The sequence below is a fragment of the Drosophila albomicans genome, chromosome 3 (genome assembly GCF_009650485.2).
Source record: "Drosophila albomicans strain 15112-1751.03 chromosome 3, ASM965048v2, whole genome shotgun sequence".
In the NCBI taxonomy this organism is placed as follows: Eukaryota; Metazoa; Arthropoda; class Insecta; order Diptera; family Drosophilidae; genus Drosophila; species Drosophila albomicans.
The window spans coordinates 27,214,895-27,242,811 of NC_047629.2; the positions used below are offsets into that span (position 1 = coordinate 27,214,895).

Consider the following 27,917-nt stretch of genomic DNA (forward strand, 5'->3'; position numbering starts at 1 on the left):
TCGGTCGCGACTGTTCGGAAGCCCAATTTTTATTCACTCCCTTCTTTGCTTTCCACCAACAAACCATAATATTTGCATTGATGTAATCAGCTTGCGGGCGAGTTCGCCAAATTGGTCCAAAACAAATAAACGTGACCGACTTGCAGTTACCTACAAATGTTTTCAACTATTTACAAGAGTAATATTTTCTTAATTGAACACACTTTAAACGTATTCAAATGTCAGCATTTTTTTAGAACCCTTTTTGCCCTTTCCCTAGAGTAAAGGGTATCAAAATACCAACCCACATTCCACTCAATTGTGGGGCGGACATTTTCGCACCCTTCTCCATCATCATGTTTTTTACCCCAACGTCCGTTTTTATATTGTTTTACAAATTGTTTGTTTTTCTATGGAACCCTTTTAATTTTGTGGCAGGTAAAATCCAATAAAAATGATTGAATTATATGCTTTTTGCATCTTGTTGGCAGAGACGTTTGATTCATAAAATTTTACCAACACGTTGAAGCAAAAAATTGTATTCATAATGACATTATTCGCGCAAGTAAGCAAATAATAACATTACAATTTAATCTTTTTTATGTTACCATACAATTTGTTCATATAAAATTATTTTAAATATTCGATAACGATAACTCGTCAGCAGGCAATTGTGCGCTCAGGGTTGGGTTAGGTATTTAATCCACTTTGATGTGACCACCACGCAACGAATTTAGTCGTGTTCGACTTTTGCTTTGATAATAAGAAAATAGGTAAAGAATATTTTAAGCAACCAAACCTGGCATTTGAAGCTGTATAGCAAAAAGATGTTCAAATAGTTGCGCCTTTTTACAACCGTTTTAACGACAATCCTCTCATACCTAAAAAAGTGTAACCAGATTTGCAATTTTAAAAGTGGTATATACCAAGTTAACCGGCTGCTCGTCTGCGGTCACTCTGCTTTGAGTTTAACAAAATAAATAATATTTAGAATAGAAAAATGGTTATTTTTAACAGAAGTGCAGCAATTGGACAAATTCTGCGACGTTGTCATCGTGCTGGTAATTATAATAGTATAATTAATTATGAAATTATTGTTGTCAACGTCTTTATGCTTGTATTAACCCAAGTGAAACCCGCTGTCGTAGCGTTATGACATTCAAATTCTGCTTTAGTTGCAGCAAAGAATAACAATAATAAATTGACGTGCTTTCATGGACGATGGCCGACTGCGGAGCAACGGGATTTCGAGCAGCACATGCGCATTATTCCAGATTTTATTAGCGAAGCAGAGGAACAGCAGCTTCATGAGGAAGTGGAGCCCTACATGAGCCGATTGCGCTACGAGTTCGACCATTGGGATGACGTGAGTGTAGTCAATGCTTTTTGGAGACCACTAAATCTTACACGTTATTCCAGGCAATTCATGGATTTAGGGAAACGGAACGCAAGAAGTGGTATCCCAGCAATCGGGAAGTCCTGGAACGCGTCCGTCAGGCGGCTTTTGAGGGCGCCATTATGTCCTATGTGCACGTTCTGGATCTGGCTGCTGACGGCGTTATCAAGCCCCATGTAGACAGCACTCGCGTAAGTCGAACAGCCGCAAAAAACAAATAAGTGCTAATTAGTTCACGCTATTCACAGTATTGCGGTAACACCATCTCGGGAATCAGTTTGCTCAGTGATAGCGTCATGCGCCTGGTGCGCACAAGTGCCGAAAAGTATCAGCAGGGCAACGTTGGAGATGGTCCCTCAAAGGACACCAGTGACAACACCACCGATGACGCGTATCGCCATCAACCGGAGGCAAAACTGGAAAACAATTTCTATGCGGACATTCTTTTGCCTCGCCGCTCCCTTTACATAATGAGCCACTCAGCACGCTACAATTTCACTCATGAAATCCTGGCCAAGGAGCAGTCGCAGTTCTTGGGCAATCCCATCAATAAGACACGTCGCATATCCATCATTTGCCGCAATGATCCTTAATGCTGACTGAGCGAACTTTGTAATTTATATTATTGATCATTTGTTTTCAAGTTGTTAAAATGACTAATGTTGATTATAAAACTGTGATGTCCTTTACAATATATGCTAATATTTTGCCAAATAGTTTAACTAAGTATCATTTCAGCAGTAACATTAGGAATTTCAAGTCCCATGAATCCTTTGTGTGATTCGATTGAAAAGGCTTAGGGAACACACATTTGAACCGCTGTCAACGAGCATATTTTCCCCAAAATGTTTTTTTGTTTTGCCGGAGGCGTATTTTGTTTCGCCCTCAACGCTCAAGTATTTGCACAAAAGATTCTCGAGAACCTGTCCAAATCCCTTCGTCAATATTTCTGAGGGCACCGCTGTTGGCGCTTTACACATTTGCCGATAACAAAGCATGACGATTTGCAAATGATGCCATTAATTTTGTGGCAAACACAACAGAGAGATGTGCCTCCTTATGACTATTGTTTATGATGTATGATGAATGAAAGGCAGCCGAGTACTAAGCAAGACTAAGCGACCAACATTTTTCATCCCCAAACTCTCTCTTAACGCACATCCAAAGCAAAAGCTCGCTCGCTGGCTCTCAGGTTCTCTTGAACTGTTAAGCTTTAAAATGCAATCCACATTACTGTTAATCCCTCTTACTTATAATCAAGGTTCAATACGAGAAACAGATTAACTGTAAATTAAAGTGAATAATGCTAAATCAAGAAAGAGAAAGAGTCAAAGTTCAGCATTAATGTAAGGATTTAGCAGACCTTCGTGTAATCCCTTCAAGTGCTTATTAAATAGCAATTTCGACACACTTAGTTGCGATTAGGTAAATAATTGCTTAGATCAAGAATGTTAATCTGATTATAGAAAGAGCCGAGTTTCTTTGTTAGTTGAGAGCCGGTGCCCAATCGTTTGAAGAGCTCAAATCATTTTAAATGAAAGCAGAGATGAAGAAAACACCTGAGCTGCCCAGCCTGGCTGCAGGTGAGTCAATAAAAAGACCATCAACATTTAGTGCTTCTCGAAAATCAGCTCAACAACAATGCGAAATGGCAAAGTGGCCAACCTCTGGAGCCCCCCTTTTTCCCTCGAATTGACTGCGCCTCCCTCTCTCCATCCGGGGAGCAATATAGGAAAACATTGAGAGAAAACCCAAACGGCAGCTGAAACTTTGTACAAATTATCAACAGTTAAACAGTTTGCAACTGGGACGACATTTTCGAGTGGCAACCCTTAAAAAGGGACAAAATGCCGCTGAAAGAACTTTTATTTGAGGCTCCTTTATTTCGGCTATTTGGCCGTTATTATTATTTGCATGGAAAACCGCATTCTCATTCAAAGCGTCCATCCACTCATAACAATTTCATCCTTTCAAAAAGTCTCCAAGTTGCACATTTCAATTCTAAACTTTTTTCCGCTCCTCCTCTCAGTCTCTGTCTAGCCTTTTCTGCAGTTGGGTCTTAACTGTGATTTACTGACATTTTGGTAGTAAGGAAGTCAACGAAACAAAAAATGAAAATGGAAAAATTGTGCAAATGTTCACTTATTATTGCTGCCTTACACATATTTTATTATAACCGTTGCATTGCAGGTAGAAGCTTAAAACGAAAAAGTAATATTAAGTATACGTCCGGAGGACTAGATGAAGGACACTACTCAAGCTTGAATTACAAACAGATTTACGGTATTTGGTTGTTTAAAAAGATAATCTTTATTTTTAATTTCATTAAACTCTTACTTTTAATTTCATTAAATTCCCATTCCGGATTTCCACATATCTTACGCTAAAGGTCATACATCGTAATTAAATGAAACCACACAAGAATTCGCTTTGAATCTTCATAAAGAGAGGTGAAAGCCAGAGCATTAAGAAGTGCCTTGGGGCAAGTGGCGGTTGCATAGAACCATAGAAGGAATTGCGCTTCTGACGCAACTTTGTCGACGATGTTAAAAGGACACATTTTTGTCGCGTTTTCAAGTGGCTCCTCCACTAAATACTTTTTTAAGTGCCAGAGCAACTGCAGGGCAGCTAAGCGCATTTTCTGTAATTCCTCAGTTCCACCGCTTCTCTCATCCGTGCTCTCAACTTGGAAGAAATCCAATTAAATTACATACTTCTTGCATCTTTTTTTTACTGATTTTCGTCGAGTTGCAGTCTTTACACCCTTTCAATATGAGTGGACACAATATTTTGGACTCGGAAACAGTTAACTAACCAAAACACCATAAATTATACTACCATTTATGCTAATATATACAGCAATAGCAATAATCATTCTTAATCTCAAGATAAGCTCACAGTGTTTATGTTGATGAAGAGGCTCATAAAATGAGTAATTCTGTCCACGATGCCATAAACCAAGTATAAATATAGTTGGTCATTATTGAATCAATTAAGTAATTGCTATCTGACTTAGCTTTCTTCATCGATCTGATAATATGTATTTTAAAGCAGGGTATCTCACTGCCAAAGTCATCTGCATATTTATTTGTCCGACTCCCTTCTTAAAACACAATGCTCTGACTTGGCAAAAGAGCAACTGGGCACATAAAGCTCACTTTGCACAAGGGTCGGACCCTACTAAGCGTTTTATTTTATAAACAATGGGCTGCAATTGTAATTTTCTCAAAATTGAATTTATTTATTTTAGATTGTATTATAATTAAATTTGACTGCGACACTTTCACGATTTATTTATTCTCGTTAACTTTAAATATTTTGCTTAAATTTCTATTCTAAGCAGAAGTACATTGTCGGGCAGAGGGAATCTTCATCCGTCGATTTGTCCACTTTTTCCACTTACTCGGTTTAATTGAGCATAAATTTTTAATGCTCTTTGCCTGAATTGTTGAGACAGCTTCTGGACTGGGGAGAAAGTGAAACACCATTGCGAATGATTTAATAGACTTTTAAGTCAACTCCCTTGAGAGCAGGACATTAAGCGTGAAAGCTTTTCCTCTCATATCCTGCCAAGGACATACATATATTTTAAATGCCAGTCACCTGGCACAACTTCTGTTAATTAATCATCGTAGTTAATTGCAAACATTTTTTCTGAATTTAGAAATTGGAAACTCCGTGAACCACTTTCAAGTTCTGTATATGGTATTATTAAATTTATTTATGTTTTGCACTTTCAGTCCAAGAAGATCACGAATGTTGTAGGTGTTTATTACAACACGGCCCCCAATCGAATGCCAATTTAAGTACAACATTTAAAGTGTCTTTGATGAATAAAAACACTTAAGCAGAGTCTAAATTCCGTTCAATAAACAAATTAATCTTTCAAGAATGAAAGTGTATATAGTTCGCTGCTTATCACGCTTTGGTAACTTGGTACGAATTCATAAAATATAGTAAAGGGTAATGCCATTTGGCAAGTAATCAATTAAAATCCATTTAAGTGAAACCCAATAAGGCATCGATTACAAATAGTATAACTTTGAATTTTCAAGTGCTTCTGCCATGCGAGATATCAATAATTGCAATTGCCACTTGAGATTACGCTTATTATGAGCGCCATACGCAAATACGACCCACATGAAGAATCCCAAAGACCCCTACCCGGAAAAGAGCTTTCATTAGGCCAATCCATAATATTATTACTTTATAAAGGTCATAAAAACGTAAAGTGTTTACAAAATTAAAACGATTTCCAAACACAATAAATTATATATTGAATTTTTACTTTATTAACCCACTTTTATGTAGCTGCGTTTAATTTAAAGGTTATATATTTTTTTAAATCAATAACAATAATTTATTATTTTCTATATTAATTTGATTTTATATTATTTTCAGTATTTATTCTATTTATATTTTACTTTTTATTCTTTAGGAACTCTACTGTTAAAAGTATTGAAATCGTTTTTTTTATAATTGTAGTTTAAACTTATTGTTATATTCGAAATAGTAAGAACATAAACCAGCTCTCAGAAATCTTCACCCATGGATTACAAATTAACATTCAGACTACTAACATAATACTCCATTCATTCGTTCTTCAGTTTCTACACTAAGTATAACAGTGAAATATTTTTAATATACCAAACTAAATAGATTCCGGAATACAACAAATTAATAAATGAAATTCATCTTTAATGCTTATTATTTTTTATACCCGCTACCCATAGGGTAGAAGGGTATTATAACTTTGTGCCGGCAGGAAATGTATGTAACAGGTAGAAGGAGACATCTCCGACCCTATAAAGTATATATATTCTTGATCAACGTCAACAGCCGAGACGATCTAGCCATGTCCGTCTGTCCGTCTGTGTGCCTGTCCGTTTGTCCGTATGAACACCTAGATCTCAGAGACTATAAAAGATAGAGAGATAGAGACATTTGTTAAGTTTGCACGCAGATCAAGTTTGTTTGTAGTATTTTCGGTATATTTTGAAAATAATACCGCACTATTTTTGTTTTCTTCAAAATGGGTAGCGGGTATCTCACAGTAGAGTACACTCGACTGTAACTTTCTTACTTGTTTAAATTAACAGCAATATTTATTATTTTTCTATTGCAATCTATAATTCCATACCATTTACTTAAGATTGATTATTAGTATATAAACAGAAAATATAATAAGTGTATTCAAAAAAATATTTGAATTATACATTTTTTTGTTACAAATTAAAAAGAATATTATCGAATATTATAAAAATATAATAAAATAAATTAGTTTAACAAAATTCATTACTCAAGGCTCAAGTTCATTCGTTCTGCTGTTTCTGTACTAAACATTCGCTTAAACTTGAAACCATTGTTGGGAAACGTTTTTAATTACTATTTAATACAGATAATATACGAACGATCCCACTTAAAATCAATCTATTGCATGACAAACAATGTTATTTCTTCGAAATTGTCTGATAATTTTGTGAAGAAGGGTATTTAGTCATCAACTTATCTCAACGGAATATTACTTTTCAGATTTGTTTAAATTATTGAATTTACTTCTAACTATCAATGGCCAAATGATAGCAACAATCTACGCATAGTCTCAGAGAAAATCCCCTCAGTTTAACCCCAGACTGATCTCCCCGAACTGACAATGAGTATAAAATTGTATCCAAGCTAGTTAAGCCCTACTGTCGAGCGCTTATCAACAACTTAAAGAGCTCAATAGTAATATACTTTATATGCACTCACTAGTACATGGATACAACGCTCTTGAGTGCTACATACTATATACTATATGCGATATGTAAGCATGAGTGTGTGCCTCTAATCCGGGCGCGTTTCAGCGTTATCGGTAGAAGGGGCTCATCGTGGGGTCTAATCGTTTGGGTCGCTCGCAAATAGCGACTATAAAAGCAGTTTCACTTTGCCTTAGTTTCCAGTTGTCACTCAGAGTCGTTCAGTGGAGCTGAGTGAATTATTAAGTAGTAGTTGGAATAGATTGAGAACAATGCAGTTCCATTGGGGAATCGTTTCTTTGCTGGCTGTGCTCTTGCTGGCCAATCAAGCTGAAGCAATGTGTGGCTATGAGGTAAATATTACAGAGAATCGAAACTTAATAAGTATATATTATAAGCTCCTTCTCTGTCTCTCTCTCTCCCTCTCTATCGCTTTGCAGTCGTGTCCAGCCACCAAGGCGAACATGATCAATGTGCACTTGGTGCCACATTCCCATGACGATGTCGGCTGGCTTAAGACCGTGGATCAGTATTATTATGGCGCCCGCAACAACATTCAGCATGCTGGTGTTCAATACATTTTGGACTCTGTCATTCAGGAGCTGTTGAAGGATTCAAGCCGTCGCTTTATCCAGGTGGAAACCTCATTCTTCTTCAAGTGGTATCAGGAGCAAACCGAGCAAGTACAGCGTCTGGTCAAGAAGCTGGTCAATGAAGGTCGTTTGGAATTCACTGGCGGCGCCTGGAGTATGAACGATGAGGCTGCTGTGCATTACCAGAGCGTCATCGATCAGTTCTCGCTGGGTTTGAAGTAAGTTAAAAAAAACGAAATGACTTTTAATGAACGACGCTGATGATTTACTTCGTTGTAGAGTACTTAACGACACCTTTGGAGCCTGTGCTCGTCCACAAATTGGCTGGCAAATCGATCCTTTCGGTCACTCTCGTGAGATGGCTTCGATCTTTGCCCAGATGGGCTTCAATGCCGAATTCTTTGCCCGTATGGATCACAGGGAGAAGAGCAAACGTCTTGAAGATGTGGCCATCGAAATGATCTGGCAATCGAGTGCTGCCCTTAAGGATTCTGACATCTTTACCGGTCTGCTCTACCGTCACTACTCTGCACCACCCGGCTTCTGCTTTGATATTCTGTGCAGCGATGAGCCCATCATCGATAGCAAGAGCTATGACAACAATGTCAAGTCCCGTGTGGATGACTTCATCAACTATGTGAAAACCATGTCGAACTCCTTCAGGGCCACCCACATCATGGTGCCCATGGGTGACGATTTCCAATACGAGGATGCCGAAATCAACTACAAGAACATGGACAAGCTGATCAAGTAAGTACGGGGATAAAAACGAGTAAATATGAGGCAGATACAACCAACCCTGCCAATCCGTCTTTCTGTCTGTCCGTCTATATGAACCTCTTATTCTCAGCGACTGTTAAAGCTGGAGACACCAAATTTGCTGTCCATAAAGCACTTTAGTATTTGTTTTTAAACAAAAAAGATTTACTTGCAATTTTTGATAGACTAGCAATATAATTGGATTTTAAGATTTTCAATAATATTTAGGAAGACAATTTTTAAAGCGGAACTCAATACTAAATCCCTTGCTAATCATTTTCCAGATATGTCAACGAACGTCAGGTCTCTGGCTCCAAGGTTAATGTGTTCTACTCGACGCCCTCTTGTTACGTCTATGAGCTGCATCAGATGATGCTCACCTGGCCCAACAAGACACAGGACTTCTTCCCCTATGCCAGTGACTCGCACTCCTACTGGACCGGTTACTTCACCTCGCGTCCCACCCAGAAACGCTTTGAACGCGACGGCAATCATCTGCTGCAAACTGTCAAGCAACTAAGCGCATTCGCCAAATTGACCAACGAGAAGCAAACTGAAGACTTGGATGAACTGCGTCAAGTGATGGGCATCATGCAGCATCACGATGCCATCACGGGCACAGAGAAACAAGCTGTAGCCAGGGATTACGATCGTCTGCTCAACGATGCCGTGGTCCATGCCCAGGACAATGCTCGCGATGCTCTGCGTGTGCTGACCAATCTGACCGCTGGAGAATTCGACAGCTGTCTGGAGGTGAACATCAGTGTATGTGCTTTCACCAAGGACAGTGCCAACAATGTGGTGGTCACCCTGTACAATCCATTGGCGCATTCCTCCTCGCAGTATGTGCGCATACCCGTTAAGGAGGAGAACTATCTGGTCACGGACGAAAAGGGTCGCGAAGTCGCATCCGAGCTGGTGCCAGTGCCATGGCAAGTGCTTTCGATTCAACACCGTTCGAACAACACTCAGCATGAGTTGGTCTTCAAGGCCACCGTTGACAAGATTGCCAACTTCTACATTCGTGTGCTGCCTGGAGGAAAATCGCTGTCCGAGAACCAAGTGACCCGCAGTCGCTTTGAGAAGCTGCATGCCATCAAGCAGCGTCTGTCCAAGGCGGTAGCAGCTGATGAGAATGACGATGATGAATTCACTGTGCAGAACTCGGTAAGTTAGCTCTACCTGCATTGCATTCGTGCTTTGAACCTGAAGTAAAACCCCGTAAAGTCAAAATTAAAAAAAACCTGAACTCAGTCCTTAAAGACATACCTAGACACTGAGTCTCCTATCTCTAACCTCTTTGACTATGTCTGTACAGTCTCATATCCCACTAACTTCCCCTTTCCCTTTTACAGCTCGTCAAGCTTACCTTCGACAGCGACTCTGGTCGCCTTAAGAACGTTGAGATGAACGGCGTTTCCCAAAACATTGAGCAGACTTTCGCCATCTACAAGGGCGCACGTGGTGACAATGGAGCCTCCGAGAGACGTTCCTCTGGTGCCTACATCTTCCGTCCAGATGGAGACATTAACATCCTGTCTGACAGCGTTGACTATACAGTTTACGATGGCGAACGCGTCAAGGAAGTGCATCAGCACTTTAACGAATGGATTTCACAAGTTGTTCGCATCTATGAGGGTGTCAATCGTGTGGAGTTCGAGTGGCTGGTTGGCCCAATTCCCATTGATGATGACACTGGTCGTGAGATTGTCACCCGCTTCAAGAGCGATCTGGCCTCGAATGGCGTCTTCTACACCGATTCGAATGGTCGCGAGATGATCAAACGTGAGCGCAACCTTCGTGAATACTTCGAACCCGACATGAGCGAGTCGGTGAGTGGCAACTATTACCCTGTGACTGCTCGCATTGCTCTCGAGGATCAGCAGAAACGCATTGCCCTGTTGAACGATCGTGCTCAAGGTGGTTCCAGTCTGGATGATGGTCAGCTCGAGTTGATGTTGCATCGCCGTCTGCTCAATGATGATGCCTTCGGTGTAGGCGAAGCCCTGAACGAGGAACAATTTGGCACTGGACTGATTGCTCGCGGCAAAGTCTATCTGATCCTCAATTCTGTTGATGCTAAGGCCTCGACTGAAGAACGCCTTGCTCAACATGAGATTCATTTGCCCTTCTGGAAATTCTTCAGTAACTCAAACACTGCCAGCTCGGTGAAGCCCCAATCGCTTCCCGACTTCAGCGACTTCCCACAGTCGGTTAATCTGCTCACCTTGGAGCCATACTCCAGCGATGAAATCCTTTTCCGTGTGGAGAACTTCTTGGATGAGACTGAGGGTCACATTGTCAGCTTTAACATTCGCCACATCTTCGATTCGTTGGGCGGTAAGGAGATTCGTGAAACCACTCTGGATGGCAACATGGCTCTCGATGAGGTGAAACGTTTCAAGTTCCATCACGACGGTTCTCTGCCCAAAACTCTTGAATATTACACTACTCCATTTGAGCCATTGGCTGTCAATGCCGATGATGACTCATCTAAATTCAGTGTCACACTGAACCCCATGCAGATTCGCACCTTTATCATTAAATGGTAATAACATTAAATTATATCATCAATAATTACATAAAACATAAAAAAAAGACTTTAATATTCCTTACATCTGAAATAGGTTAAAATCGACAATAACACACAAAGTAGTACCAACTGAAAATGTTGTTGCCTTAGCTATCATAACCTTTAAGAAATAGGTTTAAAATGAACGGTCAAACGGTCTGAGAGATAAAAAAAAAAAAACTATATTAACTCAGTAATAATTATCACAGTTATGAAAGATGTCTGCATCTCTTCTACATTTCTAATAGCCCAAAAATCGGCACACCTTTCTTTCTTTTGTGTATCGGGTATCTAATCTCTTGTGAGCATTAATGCGTTAAGGGTATAAGCCCAGCTAATGTTTGAAGTTTCTGTGGTTTCTCAACAACAACAGGCGTCAACAAAGCCGCAAGAAAACTTTTACTTGGAGGACACCCACAACCTGACCAATTGACGCCACTCTTTGCCACATTGCTCTAACTGGGTCAAGGCTGCAAGTTGACATGAGTGTCGCTTTAAGCCACAGTCACATACCGATTTTCATAGACTCCGAGTATTTCCCGGCTAATTTGCTAAGCCGTATATGTCTGAATATTGTGGAGATTTGCCGCGCTGCAGATGTTTATCATTGGGCAACGGGAGTCAAAGACAAGCAACTGTGTGGCAGCTGTGTGACCAGAAGTTTCCCTTGTCTTCGCCTCTCTGAGGTCGTCTCTACCTGAGGTTCGGTCAGGTCGTTTGTTGCGATTTGCAACAGAGAATTGTTGCGCAAAATGCACAAAAGAAAAGTGCAGATCCCTTTTGCTATTCTTATCACATTCTCAGCAAATATAGACTATGTACTTTCATTATATACAATAACTGGATCAAGGTGGTTCTTAAGACCTTACAGCGTGACCTATCTCCTTAAAATGTCTTTAAATAAGGCAAACTTCAGTTCAACATAATAATTAATCTATTCATTATTAATTTTTGTAAATATTAATTTAAAATAAAAAAATATTGAAGGGAAATACTGTCAATATAATATAAGATGATTTAAAACTGTAACTCAATTAGACCTTAGAGTTATTTTTTAACGTTAATTCCCTTATAGCAGTAAATATATGTACATAATAAGTGGCAAATATTATTCCAATGTGAATAAAAATTCAGCAGATTGCATTAATTTTACTTAAAATTCTAAATAAAAATATTTAATACTTAACATTATGCATTGAATTTGAGTATTTAAAAATTTATTTCAAAAATAACAATAATGATAGTTTATAAGACCATTTCGATAAGCGATAACTATTTAAGTTCGAAAAATTCACGCTACCATAGCCAGTGTAAGCAAATATGCATTTGGTATATTTGGTACTTTTTCGAAGTAAAATAGTACATTTTAAATTCAACTTGTGGTCACACTGAAATGATCGAATTAATGCGAGTTGGCTTTGTAGTTGACCGGGAAAAAATCAAAAACTCATAGCTCTCCGTACGAACGACAAGCATTAATTCGGGACTCGCACACGGTGACGGAATATACAGGAAAGCAATGTTAATGTTAATTTAAACGTGGTTGTCGTATTTTGTGTATTTGGAAATTTAATGGAATTACCTTGAAAACGTTAAGGTGTTAGTGAAAGTTAAATAAATTACAAAAAATATATATTGTACGCGTCTTTAGTGTCGAATGATACAATTTGTGCTTGATAAATCTTTATTGTGTGTGTGCATGTGTGCGAAGTTGAGCATATACACGCACATATAGCAGCATAAATGTTAGTGTGAGTGTAAGCCGAAGCGACTCAACAAACGACGACATTTCGAAGTGGACGACGCCGTCGCAGCAGCAGCAGCTGAGCTAAAGAAACAAATTTTAATACACACACACATACTCACGCACAAAATAAAGAGAAGCGTAGATAAAGCCACCATTTTACAGTATCGAAAAAAAGAGCAAGGCGCAAGTCGAAAGTCAAAGCGCCTTTGGATACAACAAAAAAATATTGCAGCAACACTATCGTATTGTCGTGTAAATTCACTTACTGTTTTCAATAATGGCAAGCTTTCAAATACATCGTGACTTCAACGAAAAGGAGAATCCGAACATTATGAATATCAAGGAGAAGGCAGTTTTGGGAGCTGGTGGCAAGCAGCAAATTAAGGCAAATGTGCTTGCACCGCGCGCCAATTCGGGCGTGCTAGTTCCGAACAACACCAAAGTGCCGCGCGGCATTCCCGCACCCTCCGGCAAAGCGGTAAGGTTCCATCACAATTCCATCCCAAAACTTTGTTGTTGTTCCTGTTGTGTGCGTTAAAATGCAGCTGCCCCTCCTGCTCTCTCTCACTCTAACTCTGCTTTAGTGGTGGCAACGATCGTTGTTCCTGCGAACAGCGATGGTGGTGGGTTTCATGTTGTGTCTGTCTGTCTATCTGTGTTCCAACAAATTTGTATGTTAAATAATTATTTTTGTAGATAAGCTTTTGCAACTATTTTTTTAATACCCAAACTCACTGATATGCATTCGCACTTTTTGCGCGCAATCGCGCCTAATCTGCAAAACTAACCTAGAAATGCATACTTCAATACTTTACTCTGGCGCGCATTTTTCTTCCAACAACAACAAAGTGAGCACAGGGACTTGCAGAGAGAGTAATAATAGCAAACAGGCAAACGAGCTCTTGTGCACTGCAATGTAATTGCTATGCTCACCTCACACATACACATGCGCAGGCAGTGAGTAGCGAATGTGTGTGCGTGCATGTAATAGAGAGAGCGAGAGCGAGATAAAGAAGCCCCAGGGAAGCCTGCAAAGGGCGCGCACAGTGAAAGAGTAACAACAGCAACAACATCGAAATGCGACTGCGCAACTCCCGTAACAGGATTTTTCCAAGAGTGGAAAACACGAATAGACGCAAGGCGAGACAGCAACTGGCGTTCGCTCGTTGTTGTCCGACTGTTTGTTCGCTGCACAAACGCACACACACATACATATATATATTTTGAGCGAGTGCGCTTTACTAATTTATGCATTTGTGTGCGTGTGTGTTTGTTTTTTGTATTCTATGTAGCCTCTTCGTGATCTTGGGGTGGAAAACGCTGGCTATGGCGTCGGTGGCGGCCCTAAAAAATCAAATGCTGTGCCCGTGGAGCAATTCAAGACATTCTCGGTATACGAGGACAATATCGATACACAGGTGCAGTTGCAGTCTCAACTCAATGCAAATGCTGCCGATAAGGAGAATATTCAAAAAGACAACGGCAAATTGTAAGTGCTGCCCAACAACATTGATATAAATTCTCAATTTCTCCACTTTACGCTGTGGTTTTACTTACTTCTTGTAGCGAATCGTTGCCAAAACAACATGGCTTTCAACTGGATAACACGCCCATGTCCGTCACCGATGTGCTGTCTCCAATGTCCGTTGACCGCTCTATCGCCGAAGCCAACACTAGCCTCACTGAGGACATGCTTAACGCCAGCGATGCTTCTGTGGTCGCAAGAGCTGAGCTGATGCCACGCAATGATCGGCAACGATTCTTTGAGGTGGTTCAGTATCAACAAGACATCTTGGAGAATTTCCGAGAGAGCGAGGTGAGTAACTAAACTTATATAAGTCGTTTGTTTTCTCTAAGTAGAGGCAATTATATATGTATATATATTTTTATTTTTTAATTTAAATTATAATTTTAACTCAATTACTATACCATAGCTTTATGTTTATTTTCAATTTAAATGATATATTTCGATTATAGTTGGTAATTACCTTAAACTAAAAAAGGTTTACGATAAAAATAATTTATTAGCTTAGTTCAATGTATTCCCTTCTTCAAAAACCTATTTATTAAATATTTTGAAATCTAGCAAAGTATATGCTTAGTTATCAATCCTCCTAGACCCTCTCTTCTATTTGTATCTAAGAATTTCATCACAACTGCAGTGTGTCCTCCATCTGGTGCGTATCTTGTCACGCACTTAACCAAAACCATTTTCCATTTCCGTCAACTAATAGTGTGTATACATGTTGTCTACTTGCACACACACTTATACTCAACTGCATATTTGTATGTGTGTGTGTAGAGAACCCTGTCCGCACCCTAATGGTGACGATGTCTTCGCGCGTCGTTGCCTTTTTTCTTTTCTTTGCCTCTTTCTTCCTTTTTGTTGCCTGCATCGCTGGCTCTTGTTTATCGTTTACCATTCGAAATAACCCGGCGCCGTCTTCATTTCTATATTGCTGTCCCACTCTGTCTGGAAGGCTGCTTTCCAGTCTTGGCATGATTGCGCAACTGGAACGAGCGCAGCTGGCCGACCATTTGGTTTCGTGTCCACCCAGAGAGATTCCCTATTTAAAACTACAACTACAAAACACGTCAACATTTAATTTAAGCTTTATTTAACTTGTTTTTGCCCTGTTGTCTTGCACGTGTGTGGAACTGCATTCGCAGTTGACCCGAGAGTAATGTAGAGTTCAAGTACAGTGCTGCCAAAGCAATTCCACACACGATCACAATAAAAGAGTGATCAAGTTAACGCGATGTCTTGTTAAATTGATCGTAAAAGTCGTCGTAGACAGCATTGCTGAGCTGTTCGAGCGAATCCTTTCGCTGCTTCTCCTGCTCAATGGCCAGCTTCGCATTGTCGCGCACCAGATCATCGAGCTGCTGCTTGTACTTGCGATCCATGTCGATCTGCTTGTGCATCAGCGAGCGATCCATATTGATGGCATACTGCTCCCACTGCTTGTCCATCAGCTGTGCCTCCGTCTTGCGCTGCAGCGTGTCCGTCAATTGTTGCACCTGCCCCTTGCGGAAGTCGCGCAATTCATCTGGAGTCATGCCGCGATACATGAAGGCGATCTTCTTGTTGGGATTGGTGCGCGACTGGGCGACATCGGGATTCTCCGTGAGCATGTCACTGGACAACATGTTATAGATCTCGGCCATATCATCCTCGTAGGTCTCCTGCTTTTGGCGCTGTCGATTCTCCTGCTTCTGCTTGGCCAAATTGATGTTGAACTGCCGAATCTTGTGTATGATCTGATGCCGCATACGGTGATCCGACTTGGCCATCTCCTCCAGATGCTTGTCGCGACACCACACGCTCTCCATGTACACATTGTCGGCCTGGCGACGTGCCTCCTCCGCCTGCTTGCGCTCCATCACCTGCTGATCGAGCCAGGCGCGTTGCTGTTCCCGCTGACGCACCTGACGATCACTCTTGTTGAGATCCTCGCCGTAAAAGATCTGCGCACTGGAGATGCCCAGTGTGATGTCTGCGTCGGAGATGCGTACTGGCGTCGACTTCTTCAAGTAGTTGGGATCATTGAGATCGAATTCACGTCTCTGATCCTTGCGTTGATAGCGACAACGATAGAAATTCAGATCCGAGTCCATGATGCGTTTCTCCTTCTCCAATTCCTTTTCCTTGGCGGTAATCAGACGCTTCTGCAGCTGTTCCTGCTCCTCATAACGTTTATCGCACTCCAGCTGCTCACTTGCCTGTTTCTTCTTCTCCCTGATCTGTCGCTCCAGCGTATCCAAGTCGAGCTAAAGATAAGAATGCATTATTAGAGGAAAAAGGTCTAGTTTACACCGGACTTACTCCAAAGAGCCGCTGCTTGGCATTGAAGATGCGTTTCTTGCGCTCCTCTTCGTACTGCTCCCGTTTCTGCAGCTTGATCGCCTCGCTGAGATCATCCTTGGTACACAATGCCATTTTGAGCGTCATCTTGTAGCTTTAACCTAAGAATTGTTCACTTCTAAATGTAGTCTATTCCGTGTGAAATTTGTTTGCTTTCTGAAACAGAAATTCAAATTTGAATGTATAGTTTTTTTTGTTGCTTGGTTGCCGGGTCGGGTCGATTGTTGGTAGGTAGCTTTTGTTTATAGTCTGACAACTCCATTAAATCGGATATTAAATATTTATTTACTTTATTTTCTTAACTATTTATAATACTTTTTTATATCGAAAGAAAGAAATGCTTTTAATAATATTTTAATAAAGAATTTCACCGTAGTTACTAGAATATTAAGCTATTTCATTGTTTATTCATTCATTATCAACTTACTTAGCTGCAATGTTATGATTTTACTTATATATTTTAAAATTTCCCTAAGGCATTCCCTATTCTATTACGCTACAAAGAAAGCAATACCATCCTAATGACTTCATAAGAATGGATTTGAAAAATAAACCCTAAACCGATTCGTAGAACTGCCAAACTTTAGGTAAAAATCACAATTTCATGCAGTTTGTCCGAATGGTCTCTTTAGTGGCTTTTCCGGTGGCATTTGACGTGTCCAATAATCGTTAAGCTGGCTATTAAATAAACACCTAATGTACATATCGGGCTCGTATTGCCGTTTCGCCCAAGATTTGCGCTCGGAGAGCGTCGTTCGTATTTGGATGCGGCTCACGTACTGCGAAATAACCAATAAACAAATAAAAATTGGTAAATTCGATTTCAGGCGAGTGAGAAAGAGAGGGGAAGCAAAACGTTGTTCGGGGAAATTGCGCTGCGAACGAGTTTATTTCCCAAGAGTAGTTTTTTTTTTTTGGCAAGTTTTGGTTACTTTTTTTTTGTTTTGTGTGCAAGAACCAACTACGAATATTAACGAGTGTGAAATCTACAAATAAAAATTAAACGTAAAGTCTTTAGTTTTACCAGCCTATAATTGTATGGGTAAACAATCCGAGTTTGATTGACGCCGATTGTTTAACGCTCTTTTTTGTTTACCACTTCACACTTGTGGCAGACTATTGCTTAGATATTATGACTTGTTAACTCACATCTCCGCATCGCTTTCTCGTATTTGCAGAAGAAGCATCGCCCCAAGCCGCAGTACATGCGTCGCCAGACTGACATCAATCACTCGATGCGCGCCATTCTGGTTGATTGGCTTGTCGAGGTCGCCGAGGAATACAAACTGGACACGGAAACTCTCTATTTGACAGTGTCCTATCTGGACCGCTTCCTTAGCCACATGTCAGTGAAACGCGCCAAGCTTCAGCTGGTTGGCACTGCGGCCATGTATGTCGCCGCGTAAGTAATCCAATGAGTCCTCACCCCCCTCCTACACTACTCTCGTATGCCCAAGCTGTAGCTTAGGGACACAACATGTCAACATTTAACGCCGGTTTGTGATGATTGATTCGTTCATAGTTTATGGCAGCACACTTACCTAATCAAATTGCTGTGTGTGTCAAGGGAACGAAATGGTCATCATTTACACACTCATCCTTTGGCAATTGAAATTGTAACCGTAAGTTTATTCTCTTTGCAGTAAATATGAGGAGGTCTACCCACCAAACGCTAGTGAGTTTGTCTTCCTCACCGACGACAGCTATACACAGGCCCAAGTGCTGCGCATGGAGCAAGTGTTCCTCAAGATTCTCACATTCAATTTGTCCACACCAACACCTTACGTTTTCATGACCACCTATGGCGTGCTGAGCGATATGCCCGAGAAGCTCAAGAGCTTGGCTTTGGTAAGGCGATGTCAATAGTTCCTCCTTAACATCAACTAATTTGAATTACTTGTGTATTGCAGTTCATTTGCGAGTTGTCACTGCTGGAGGGAGAGACCTATATGCAATATTTGCCATCACTGATGTCGTCTGCTTCGCTCGCTTTGGCACGTCACATTTTGGGTATGCAGATGTGGACACCAGAGCTGGAAAAGATTACCACGTACTCGTTGGAGCAATTGATGGATGTGGTGGTGCTGCTCTGCAAAACACACAAGGGCGCCAAGGACCTCAGCACTCAGGCCATACAGGAGAAATACAAGCGGGACAAGTAAGTTTGTAACTGGCCAGCAAACATTTCAATTTGAGTAATTATACGTTTTACTTTCTTGCAGATACAAGAAGGTGGCAAACATCGACAGCATAGAACTTAGCAAGGAAAACATGGAGGATATTGCAGGCGTACAAGGCAGCCTGCTCAACGGACTTATTGTTTGGCCTGAATGTGGATTCGAAAGTGGATTTGTTTTATAAGTTTTAAGTGTTTTTTACAAAACAGCATCAGCCATGATCATATTGTATTGTAATTTGTAGGTTAGCGTTTTGTATTGTAAAACCCTTCTGCTACATATCTAGTTGTATTCGTTATAGATTAATGTAAGTACGATTAAGTTGAGAACTGCTGCCAGCTATCATCATCTGCCAAAGCGACGCACGCGTAATGAAACGAGCAAGCACTGTCACTGCCATCTAGATACAAATTTTGATCAATTTACACTCTGGCGAAGTATTGGACGATTTAATATGCTGACTAAGCTAACAAACAACATCATTGCTACTATCAAGAGAAAAAACGCACACACACCACACAAAGATTTGAAGTCCTCAGCGCGAGTTTGTCACGCCAAGCGTGCGCCAGCAGCAAATGATTTAATAGAAGAAACATGGAATAAAGCACCTCACAAAACAAAACAAAAAACAAAAACGTCAAAATAACAATTTTTAAGCTATACTAACACACACCTTATTTTAGGCATTGACTGTTTGTCAAAATACATAAATACTAGTTCGTACATATATTACATATACATATTTAAACTAATCACGCTTACTACACATTTAGTTGAACATTTTAATGTATTTGTATCATTATTTATTTGCCTAGTGCAGAGTAAATTGAAAATCAATTTGGCAAGCGCTGGATGATGTTTAATTCGCTTCAACAATTATTTACACCTAAATAGAATCAGTTGTATTTGTAATCACATTTGCGAATTTTACTAACCGTCAATAAACCCATGAAAGCCAAACTACGTTCGTTTTTTCTTTTGCTTGAAACTACTGAATCCTGTTTTATGATAATGTTTAATATAGAGGATATGGTATATACTACTACTAGGTGGGCTGAAAAGTAACCTCCTTGACCACCTAAATGCGCTGCTATCGCAAAAATTATTGTCGTTCCTTATAGTCCATTCATATTTAGGTACCCATGTTGAAATTCAGAGCGATACAGCCCTTAGTTTTGTTTTGACAGCTGATAATTTTTGATGTGTTTGACACCATGTTGACCATGGAAGAAAACGATTTTCGTTTCCTCATAAAACATTATTTTTTGAGAGGCAAAACAGCGACGGAAACTAAAGAAAAGTTGGATAAATACTATGCGGCTAATGCTCCTTCAGATTACACCGCGAAATATTGGCTACGAGATTTTCTTGGTGGCCGAACCTCCACTACCGATGAAGTCCGCAGTGGCAGGCCCTCCGAAGGTTACACAGGAAAACGTAAAAAAAAAACATGAAATGGTATTGGCTGACCAGAAAATAAAAATCCGCGAGCTAGCAGAGGCCACAAGGATTAATAATGAGCGTTCAGGACATATTTTGGGCGAGATTTTGCACATGAAAAAATTATCCTGCCGTTGGGTGCCGCGTTTGCTGAATCCAGACCAAAAATACGAAAGTGAGAACCATGGCTAAAATCAACGATTTAGGACTCCAAGTGCTTCCCCATTCACCTTATTCACCCGATTTGGCTCCCTCGGACTATTACCTCTTCCCAAACCTCAAAAAATGGCTCATCAATAAAAAATTCAGTTCGCGGGAGGAAATTATCGATGCTGCAGAGGAGTATTTACAGACCTTCCGGAGAATTGCTTTTCAGATGGGATCAAAAAGTTGGAAAATCGCTGGAATAAGTGTATCGACCTAAAAGGAGACTACATTGAATAAAAAAAAAGAAAAAATAAAAAAAAACATTTTTTTCATCTCCAAGGAGCTTACTTTTCAGCCCATCTAGTATGTATACTATCAGTGTATTATGTATACATTACTGTATTGCTGTATATATAATATACAGTCGGTATACTATTTATACTATCAGAATATTTTATAAGCAATAAGTATATATATAATATAATAATGTACTATCAGTACACTAAAATATACTAGTAGTATTGTATATGTAATAGCAATATACTATATATACTATCCGATACACTAATTATCGGATTATCCTTTGTGCTGTCTGCAGTACGATGTACGAAATTAGCATTTAATTGACTCTTAATTAACGAACTTAAAAAGCGCGAATTAGTCCACCAAATTAGTTCCGATTATAAATTACCTAAATTAGCATATTATTTACTCAGCTGAATCAAGTCGAATTCAAATAGAAATTCGACGACTACAAATTGAAATGGAAAAGATAATGTATTCGTTTTTATAGTAACAGTTTATTTAAAAAAAATAAGGAAAACAAAGTAAAATAGTTGAGAGGATGCATTTGTATCCTCAGTTGGAGCTGGACGCGCAAACACACACACACACACAGATCCACAGAAGTGGATACTCGATTTGGGAGTATTCATTGTTAATTCGTCTTGGTTCGGATACAGTTACAAATGCAACTCTTGAGCGTAAAAGAAATCGACAAAACAGAAATGCAAATAATTGTCTGCAATGCATGTGTATATTGATGCCACATGGATTCCACTGGTCCGTCCGTCCGTCCGTCCTGTGTTCCATCTAGTACGCAAATCGTGTGTCCGGATGATAGCCAAGCTTGTCAAGCGCTGGATTGCAGGCAAAGTTAATCATGGGCGGTGGGCCGCAAAGCAGAACGATCGTGTCATCGTTGGCCGGCAACAGATGAGCGCCAATCATTTCGTCATTGATGAAGCCCACGCTATAGTTCCAGCCTGTATTAAAGATAGAAACGGTAAATAGATTAGTGCCAAGATATTCCCTCTTGATATGATTTGTTAGTACTAACTGCAGAACCTGCACGCGTTCACAAATTCCCTTTTTGTATTTTGTGAAATGAAAAGCAAAACACTTGTGTTGCAAATTTACATTCTAAGTAGATGGCTAGCTTGGTTGATTGGAACTTAATAGCTAAAACGTTGTTCAGACCGATGGCCCAGACGCTCCAGACCCGGTATGCATGTGTAGTTGACCATAGGAGGCGGTCCGCATAGCAGACACAGCGTTTGTGGGTCGGGCGGATGCAGATGCTCGTGCATCATATCGTCATTGACATGGCCAGTGTTGTAGGACCAGGCTATAAAGCGCGCGTGCGCCGTGCGCGGCATCCGTTTGAGGGCAGCATGTGGCGAGGGGGGCAAACACGAAATTTTCAACATAATAGATGGCTTTTTAGCAGTGCGCTACGCTTACAACTACAACATTTGATGGCAACTAATTGTGATTTGTGGTTGTGGCGATGTGAGATGCATTCCGAGTGTGATTTGCAATTCATTTCATACATTTGACTTATATAAATTACTCAATCATTCACCTAGCTACATATTTTGTGATTACTATAAAATGCAGCTAAGCATCTAAACACAAATCTATCTAATCGCAATGCCTATAAATAGCTGCTGGCTGCTTATAATTAAGACGTAACAAAACATGCATTAAATTTGAATTTATACACAATTCATTTGGCATCGATGTCAATGTTAAAAATAACTTAACAATTGCCAACTACACTTCTGATATTTTATATTAAATAAAGAATATCCTCGCTAAACATTACTACTATAACTTCAATTATATGCCCAAAACTTTGATGAATCGGTGGAATGAAGTATGTATTGATGCCTGATTTGTTAACTGCAGCTGTTGCTCACCTTCGGCTGATTTATCCACGGTGTACCAGACCTTGAACTGGTCAGGATGTTTCTTCGCCAAATCATCCAATTCTTCGCGCAGCAGAATGTCCTTTTCACTCTGTAAAATATAGCGTTATTAATCATTGTTGCGATCGTTAATAATTAATGACTTCCACTTACCTGGTTGGCAAACAGCAGCGCCAGTTGCGTCTTGTCCTTCTCGTTGCGCTTCAGCACTTCACGCACCAGCTGCAACATGGGCGTGATGCCCGTGCCACCGGCAATCATGTTCACAAACTTGGCCGTCACATGCTTGGGAGGATCCTTGCGCAGCTTCTTGATGGAGAACGTGCCATTGCCCAGATACTGCAATCGACCCGATGGACCGCGGAATGAGATCTTATCGCCCAGTTCCATTTGCTCCAGATACTGTGTCATCTTGCCACCAGCTGGGAACTTGGGATGCACATCCTTGAAGTACACCTTCACCACAAGATCCACATAGCCCACATCCTCATCCGACGAGATGGGCGTATAGGGACGAATAACCAACTCATTGTCGATCGTGGCAATCAGATGAATGTGCTGACCCACAGGCAAGCCAAGGATGTGCTGCTTGGAGGGCAGTCCAAAGCGGAAGCGACGCGTATCATGGCTGAGCACCTCCTTCTCGATCAGCGGCAGCTGGTACTTGTCATTGGGATCGACCAGAGTCCGCAGACGTGCGGTTCTGTTGGGTTCGCGGCGGGGTTTCGTTGACTTCTTGTTGATGAAATAGTGAACAATGAGGGCACCGGAGACCACAGCAATGACGCCCACCGCAATCGGCACAAACTATAAATGCACAAAAATAATACAAATATTAGATGTTTATTTATGAATTGTAATTTCCAGGGATTGAAACAAAATTTATATAATGAAATTATCTAGCGTGACATTAATAATACAGGGAACGAACACCTAATTTAATAATCTTTTAAATTTATAGTCTTTTAACTTGAAGATACTTATTAATAAAACTATTAAGTTTGTATTTCGCATTGTTATTATATCTATTTCATCTTATTCTTAATAGTTGTGGCGCTACTTATTATTTTTTATGTATGTACATTTTATAATAACATATAATCGCATTATAGACCCCAATACGTTTCCTATTGCGATTGCCAGAGCAGATGCCTTTGCTGATAAGAGGTCGAATGGTGTGCTATGAAAATTTTCCTTTTACCGATAGTAAATAACCCAAATCATACGTTGTCAAAACTACACGCAAAGTAAAATAGTATCTTTATCTATTGAATTCAATGTTTAAAGAATACTTTAATATTATGAAATTTTAATGCAAGTAGACATTTCCTAACTAAGCAAAATTACTGAAGGAAAATTAGAGAGAAGAACATATGAATATATTGTATAAACACCCACAGCGTATCTATATTTAGTAGCGGTTATAGCGAACTTTAAACGCTGCCAACTGAAGCCCCACACATCGATTGAAGCCAAACGTATTAATTGAGGTTATTCAAGCTGCGTGCAACTTTTAACCAACCGACTTGGCAGCGACCTTGAAGTCATAGTCCATTTTAGGAGTACGACGTTTTTGCATTGCACGAGGCGCATACGATGCGCTCTCTCCGGGTGATGCAAATGTAATTAACTATGACGTCACAACTGACTCGCAGGCAAGATAAACAGAGAGCCCACATATGGGCTACCCAAAAAGAGAGCAAGCGAAAGCTAAAACTCTCTTGCTCTTCGACAAACAATGTAGGAAATGAACTTACATCGAAATCTGTCATTTTACGCACTCGCAACACTTGCTACGCAATTGTTTAATATTATTTGGATTTCCAATTTAAATTTTCCAGCTCTTGAACTTGACCGACACTTTATTGAAAGCAGCAAAACGTTTGGTGAACCGAACGCGGTCGCGCACAATTTCCAATTGAAATGAAGTCAACGCGGTGAAGTCAACACGAGGGCTTCGGTCTCGGTGCCGAGTCAGCACGCGTCGCCAAACAGTGAGTTGGCTCAGTAAGCTGATAAGTATAAATACTTTATCAGTCCGCTAAAAGGCAACTTGATCAGTTTGTGACTCAAATAACAGATTTCGAAAGTTTGCTAAGCATTTTAAAGCGACAGAATAATTAAACCAAACACGTTTTCTATTTTTAATAACATTACAAAGTTCAAGTCACTTGCAAGGTAAATACATACTAAATTGACTGACTGTATCACAGTAAGTATTTTCTAACGATGATAAGCAAAAAACAAACAACAAATCTTGCTCTGCGAGAGCTGACAAAGCACAAAAGTCGTAAGAGAGCTAACACACAATGACAGTTGAATAAATTTGTAGAGCTGATTCAGGTTCATTTTGTTAAAGAGAAAACGAGAGGCATGTTTGGCCAAAGAGTAGACTTGAGTGCCGAACAGCTGATTGGCTGTGAGCGATTAGCCGTATCGTGACGTTGCGCATACGACACAAGTACGTAAAATCCCTAATTAATATTTGCAGCCGCAGCAGACAACAAGGAATCATAATAGTAACAGCAGTACGTAACTTCTTACGCATTGATTAAGTAACTTGCCGAAAATACGCTCAGCTACCTGTCTCTTTCTAAGCTGCTGTTACACACTTGACATAATTATAAGATCGTCGTAATAGATTTTGTTGGCTACATTAAGCGCATGACGTCATGATATTTGTTGTTCAATTGGAATTCCTATATAGGTGTGTGCGTAGATTTTTAAGTTATCCGCATGTTGTTCTGTTTTTAATTCTTCTGTGGGAGATGCCAAATGGTTAACACATGCATACAACCAAATCGCAGCATACATACAAATGGATATTTTTAACAATTATGAAATGGCTAGCGAAATGTGGTGTACGAGACAAGTATTTAATAATACATACATATGTATAATGCGGTCACTAACCGAAACAGTTTTGTTTTAAGAATTATGCAAAAGTTTCGTTGCAATTCGTGTTTCGTAACTTACATTGCTCTCAATTAACCGCGCCATGCCTGGAGACGCTGCTGATTGCTGGAGTGTGAATGCTGTTTATTCCTTTTGGATTCTCTGTGGTGGAAAATCAATGAGTGCACTTTTGGATAAATTATATAATTCGTGAATTGCACTGATGGAGCAACCCACTCAATGGACACTGTCGGAGGCACAGCAGTTTTATTTTAAAACGCAACGCAGGCCCAACGCGAAATGCGAACGCAGACGACAGACAGATAGAGAGAGAGTGCTGATAGTGAAAGCAATTGTTTTGTTTGACCACGAATTATTGACTCTCTTTTTAACTACCACGACCACGAGAGCACTTCATTCGCTATGTCTCTTTCAATACTCTTCGAACCGCTGATTAATAAAAGATTTAATAATGAAATGCGTTATTCAAGTCATGAGATCATTAAGTACAAATAAATGCTGCTAAACAAGATCTCAGTATGTAAACAGATTACAGAATAATTGTAAAACCAAACAATACTTTTAAAATATGTAGAAAAACTTGTTTTTTAAGAGAAACAGCAATGTGGCCGCACTTCAAATACTAAACATACAGTTAAAGGCGGATATACATATACTAAAATACAAAGTGCAGAGAAAAGCAAGCTGCTTTATCTAATTTCAGAAAATTACCAAACTCAACTGAACTAATATCAATATTTAACAAATATTTATCCATTAGAACTGCCTTTACTTTCAAAACAAAATTAATTTATATAATATAATACATTGTAAAGTAAAATACAAGAAACCAACGTTGACACTGCCTTGCTTCAGAGTTGTATTCGCGTTGTAATCGAAACGACAGCCATACTTGTTATCGCTGCAACTCCATTCTTTCTTTCGTGAATCGGTCGTCAAGGGATCAACATGGCGTAAGTTTTTCTGTCAACAAAATCTTTAAAAATATAATGCATCCACGCAAATAATTGGAAAATTATGGAACGTTTTAAGAGATTATATGCCGGTATATAATTTTCCCATAATATTTTGCGTGGTTGGCAATCAGAAACCAGCTTTTTGGACCAATATCAATGACCACATCAGTTTGGAAATGATTGCAATATTAAACTTGCGAGTTTTTGTGTTAAATATGTGACTACTCATGCAAGTTGCAACCATTTACACATTACTTCAACATTAATAATAATATTTCTACCAAAGTTTGTGAAACTAATTATTGCTTTTTAACAATTGCAGATCGAAAGTGTCTCGTGATACGCTCCTTGAGGGCGTCACCACTCTTCTGGAGCAGTCGCTGAAAAAGAAGCGCGGTTTCTTGGAATCTGTGGAACTCCAAATTGGCCTCAAGAACTACGATCCCCAAAAGGACAAGCGTTTCTCAGGCACTGTTAAGTACGTTGGCTAAACAAAATACCTGCACTGCATTTTTACCCTTAAACCGGGCATCATCAGTGTTAGGAAGTCGATGGTGTGATTGTCAACTCGATTCACAACTCGACGAGACCTGCACTCAGGGTCTTAAAATCAAATTGAGTAGGTATCAGAAATGATACCGAACCCTAGATTAATACGTAATAACAAGACACACAAGCTGTGTAAGTTTTGCTCCCATTTGAAAATGGTTGCTCGATTTTTAGCTAGCTTCATTTGAATTAACTTTCCCACAACTTCAGTTACTAATTGTAAACATTTTCATTTTTATTATAGGTTGAAGCACGTGCCCCGCCCCAAGATGAAGGTGTGCATTCTGGGTGATCAGCAGCATTGCGATGAAGCCAAGGCTAACGGCGTTGAATTCATGGATGCTGAGGCTCTGAAGAAGCTGAACAAGAACAAGAAGCTGGTCAAGAAACTGGCCAAGTCTTATGATGCTTTCTTGGCTTCCGAGTCTCTGATCAAGCAGATCCCACGTCTGTTGGGTCCCGGTCTTAACAAGGCTGGCAAGTTCCCTGGTCTGCTCTCCCACCAGGAGTCGATGTTGGCCAAGATCGAGGAGGTCAAGTCCACCATCAAGTTCCAGATGAAGAAGGTGCTGTGTCTGTCCGTTGCCGTTGGCCACGTCGGCATGAAGCAGGATGAGCTCTCCCAGAACGTCAGTTTGTCCATCAACTTCTTGGTCTCCCTGCTCAAGAAGAACTGGCAGAACGTGCGTTCTCTGCACATCAAGTCGTCGATGGGTCCCCCTCAGCGTCTGTACTAAACATCGTTTGAGCAATGTTTTACACCTAACAATATAAAATACAAAATAAATTTTACGTTTTTCTAATGTATACTTGCAAGACTTTTCGCTTGGGGACTTCCGTGTATTTCACTAGTTTTATTCTATTTGAACTTAT

At 40.0% G+C, this 27,917-nt stretch overlaps 6 protein-coding genes across 9 annotated transcripts; 4 read left to right on the forward strand and 2 right to left on the reverse strand.

Annotated features, from left to right (window-relative positions):
- Nucleotides 1-898: 898 nt before the first annotated feature.
- On the forward strand, nt 899-2,083 carry LOC117568336 (alpha-ketoglutarate-dependent dioxygenase alkB homolog 7, mitochondrial). Of its 2 annotated transcripts, none has more exons than XM_034248921.2 (4): nt 899-1,040; nt 1,155-1,345; nt 1,399-1,566; nt 1,624-2,083. In XM_034248921.2, the coding sequence occupies exons 1-4, from the start codon at nt 980-982 to the stop codon at nt 1,966-1,968; spliced, it is 765 nt and encodes a 254-aa protein (XP_034104812.1). In that variant the 5' UTR covers nt 899-979; the 3' UTR covers nt 1,969-2,083. The 2 variants fall into 2 exon arrangements, with proteins under 2 accessions (XP_034104812.1, XP_034104813.1); XM_034248922.2 differs by having other exon boundaries at nt 932-1,040; nt 1,128-1,345.
- A 5,240-nt stretch (nt 2,084-7,323) lies between these two features.
- LOC117570126 (lysosomal alpha-mannosidase) lies at nt 7,324-11,207 on the forward strand. The gene is made up of 6 exons (XM_034251590.2): nt 7,324-7,466; nt 7,554-7,924; nt 7,986-8,456; nt 8,750-9,632; nt 9,821-11,013; nt 11,093-11,207. The coding sequence occupies exons 1-6, from the start codon at nt 7,386-7,388 to the stop codon at nt 11,169-11,171; spliced, it is 3,078 nt and encodes a 1,025-aa protein (XP_034107481.2). The 5' UTR covers nt 7,324-7,385; the 3' UTR covers nt 11,172-11,207.
- Nucleotides 11,208-12,485: 1,278 nt separating this feature from the next.
- LOC117568941 (G2/mitotic-specific cyclin-A) lies at nt 12,486-19,111 on the forward strand. Its single transcript, XM_034249879.2, is given in 8 exon segments — nt 12,486-13,262; nt 14,077-14,273; nt 14,351-14,600; nt 17,828-18,051; nt 18,293-18,497; nt 18,560-18,807; nt 18,872-18,931; nt 18,933-19,111. Coding segments are annotated over 8 exon segments (1,470 nt in total). The 5' UTR covers nt 12,486-13,061; the 3' UTR covers nt 19,018-19,111.
- Nucleotides 15,391-16,832, reverse strand: LOC117568942 (RIB43A-like with coiled-coils protein 2). The gene is made up of 2 exons (XM_034249880.2): nt 16,611-16,832; nt 15,391-16,555 (listed from the first exon to the last, which is right to left on the reverse strand). Exons 1-2 carry the CDS (start codon nt 16,734-16,736, stop codon nt 15,536-15,538), a joined length of 1,146 nt encoding a protein of 381 aa, XP_034105771.1. The 5' UTR covers nt 16,737-16,832; the 3' UTR covers nt 15,391-15,535.
- A 2,086-nt stretch (nt 19,112-21,197) lies between the features above and the next one.
- Nucleotides 21,198-26,013, reverse strand: LOC117571694 (NADH-cytochrome b5 reductase 3). 2 transcript variants are annotated; one of them, XM_034253988.2, is made up of 4 exons: nt 25,600-26,013; nt 22,777-23,430; nt 22,615-22,714; nt 21,198-21,678 (listed from the first exon to the last, which is right to left on the reverse strand). In XM_034253988.2, the coding sequence occupies exons 1-4, from the start codon at nt 25,621-25,623 to the stop codon at nt 21,506-21,508; spliced, it is 951 nt and encodes a 316-aa protein (XP_034109879.1). In that variant the 5' UTR covers nt 25,624-26,013; the 3' UTR covers nt 21,198-21,505. The 2 variants fall into 2 exon arrangements, with proteins under 2 accessions (XP_034109879.1, XP_034109880.1); XM_034253989.2 differs by lacking the exon at nt 25,600-26,013 and adding an exon at nt 24,381-24,611.
- A 323-nt stretch (nt 26,014-26,336) lies between these two features.
- On the forward strand, nt 26,337-27,851 carry LOC117571697 (60S ribosomal protein L10a-2). Of its 2 annotated transcripts, XM_034253991.2 has the most exons (3): nt 26,337-26,492; nt 26,818-26,973; nt 27,289-27,851. In XM_034253991.2, the coding sequence occupies exons 1-3, from the start codon at nt 26,488-26,490 to the stop codon at nt 27,779-27,781; spliced, it is 654 nt and encodes a 217-aa protein (XP_034109882.1). In that variant the 5' UTR covers nt 26,337-26,487; the 3' UTR covers nt 27,782-27,851. The 2 variants fall into 2 exon arrangements, with proteins under 2 accessions (XP_034109882.1, XP_034109884.1); XM_034253993.2 differs by lacking the exons at nt 26,337-26,492; nt 26,818-26,973 and adding an exon at nt 27,039-27,176.
- The last annotated feature ends 66 nt before the right edge of the window (nt 27,852-27,917 follow it).

What these genes read in the sequence shown, in the direction of transcription:
- LOC117571697 (XM_034253991.2), top strand. An exon ending in CGTTTCTCAGGCACTGTTAA is followed by an intron (nt 26,974 to 27,288) that starts GTACGTTGGCTA and finishes TTTTTATTATAG; the next exon opens with GTTGAAGCACGTGCCCCGCC.
- LOC117568942 (XM_034249880.2), bottom strand. Translation starts at nt 16,736, where the DNA reads ATGACGCTCAAAATGGCATTGTGTACCAAGGATGATCTCAGCGAGGCG. An exon ending in CCAAGCAGCGGCTCTTTGGA is followed by an intron (nt 16,556 to 16,610) that starts GTAAGTCCGGTG and finishes TCTTATCTTTAG; the next exon opens with CTCGACTTGGATACGCTGGA.
- LOC117571694 (XM_034253988.2), bottom strand. Translation starts at nt 25,623, where the DNA reads ATGGCGCGGTTAATTGAGAGCAAT. An exon ending in CGCGGTTAATTGAGAGCAAT is followed by an intron (nt 23,431 to 25,599) that starts GTAAGTTACGAA and finishes GTGCATTTATAG; the next exon opens with TTTGTGCCGATTGCGGTGGG. An exon ending in CGCTGCTGTTTGCCAACCAG is followed by an intron (nt 22,715 to 22,776) that starts GTAAGTGGAAGT and finishes TATATTTTACAG; the next exon opens with AGTGAAAAGGACATTCTGCT.
- LOC117568336 (XM_034248921.2), top strand. Translation starts at nt 980, where the DNA reads ATGGTTATTTTTAACAGAAGTGCAGCAATTGGACAAATTCTGCGACGT. An exon ending in GCGACGTTGTCATCGTGCTG is followed by an intron (nt 1,041 to 1,154) that starts GTAATTATAATA and finishes ATTCTGCTTTAG; the next exon opens with TTGCAGCAAAGAATAACAAT. An exon ending in CCCATGTAGACAGCACTCGC is followed by an intron (nt 1,567 to 1,623) that starts GTAAGTCGAACA and finishes CGCTATTCACAG; the next exon opens with TATTGCGGTAACACCATCTC.
- LOC117570126 (XM_034251590.2), top strand. Translation starts at nt 7,386, where the DNA reads ATGCAGTTCCATTGGGGAATCGTTTCTTTGCTGGCTGTGCTCTTGCTG. An exon ending in AACATGGACAAGCTGATCAA is followed by an intron (nt 8,457 to 8,749) that starts GTAAGTACGGGG and finishes ATCATTTTCCAG; the next exon opens with ATATGTCAACGAACGTCAGG. An exon ending in AATTCACTGTGCAGAACTCG is followed by an intron (nt 9,633 to 9,820) that starts GTAAGTTAGCTC and finishes TCCCTTTTACAG; the next exon opens with CTCGTCAAGCTTACCTTCGA.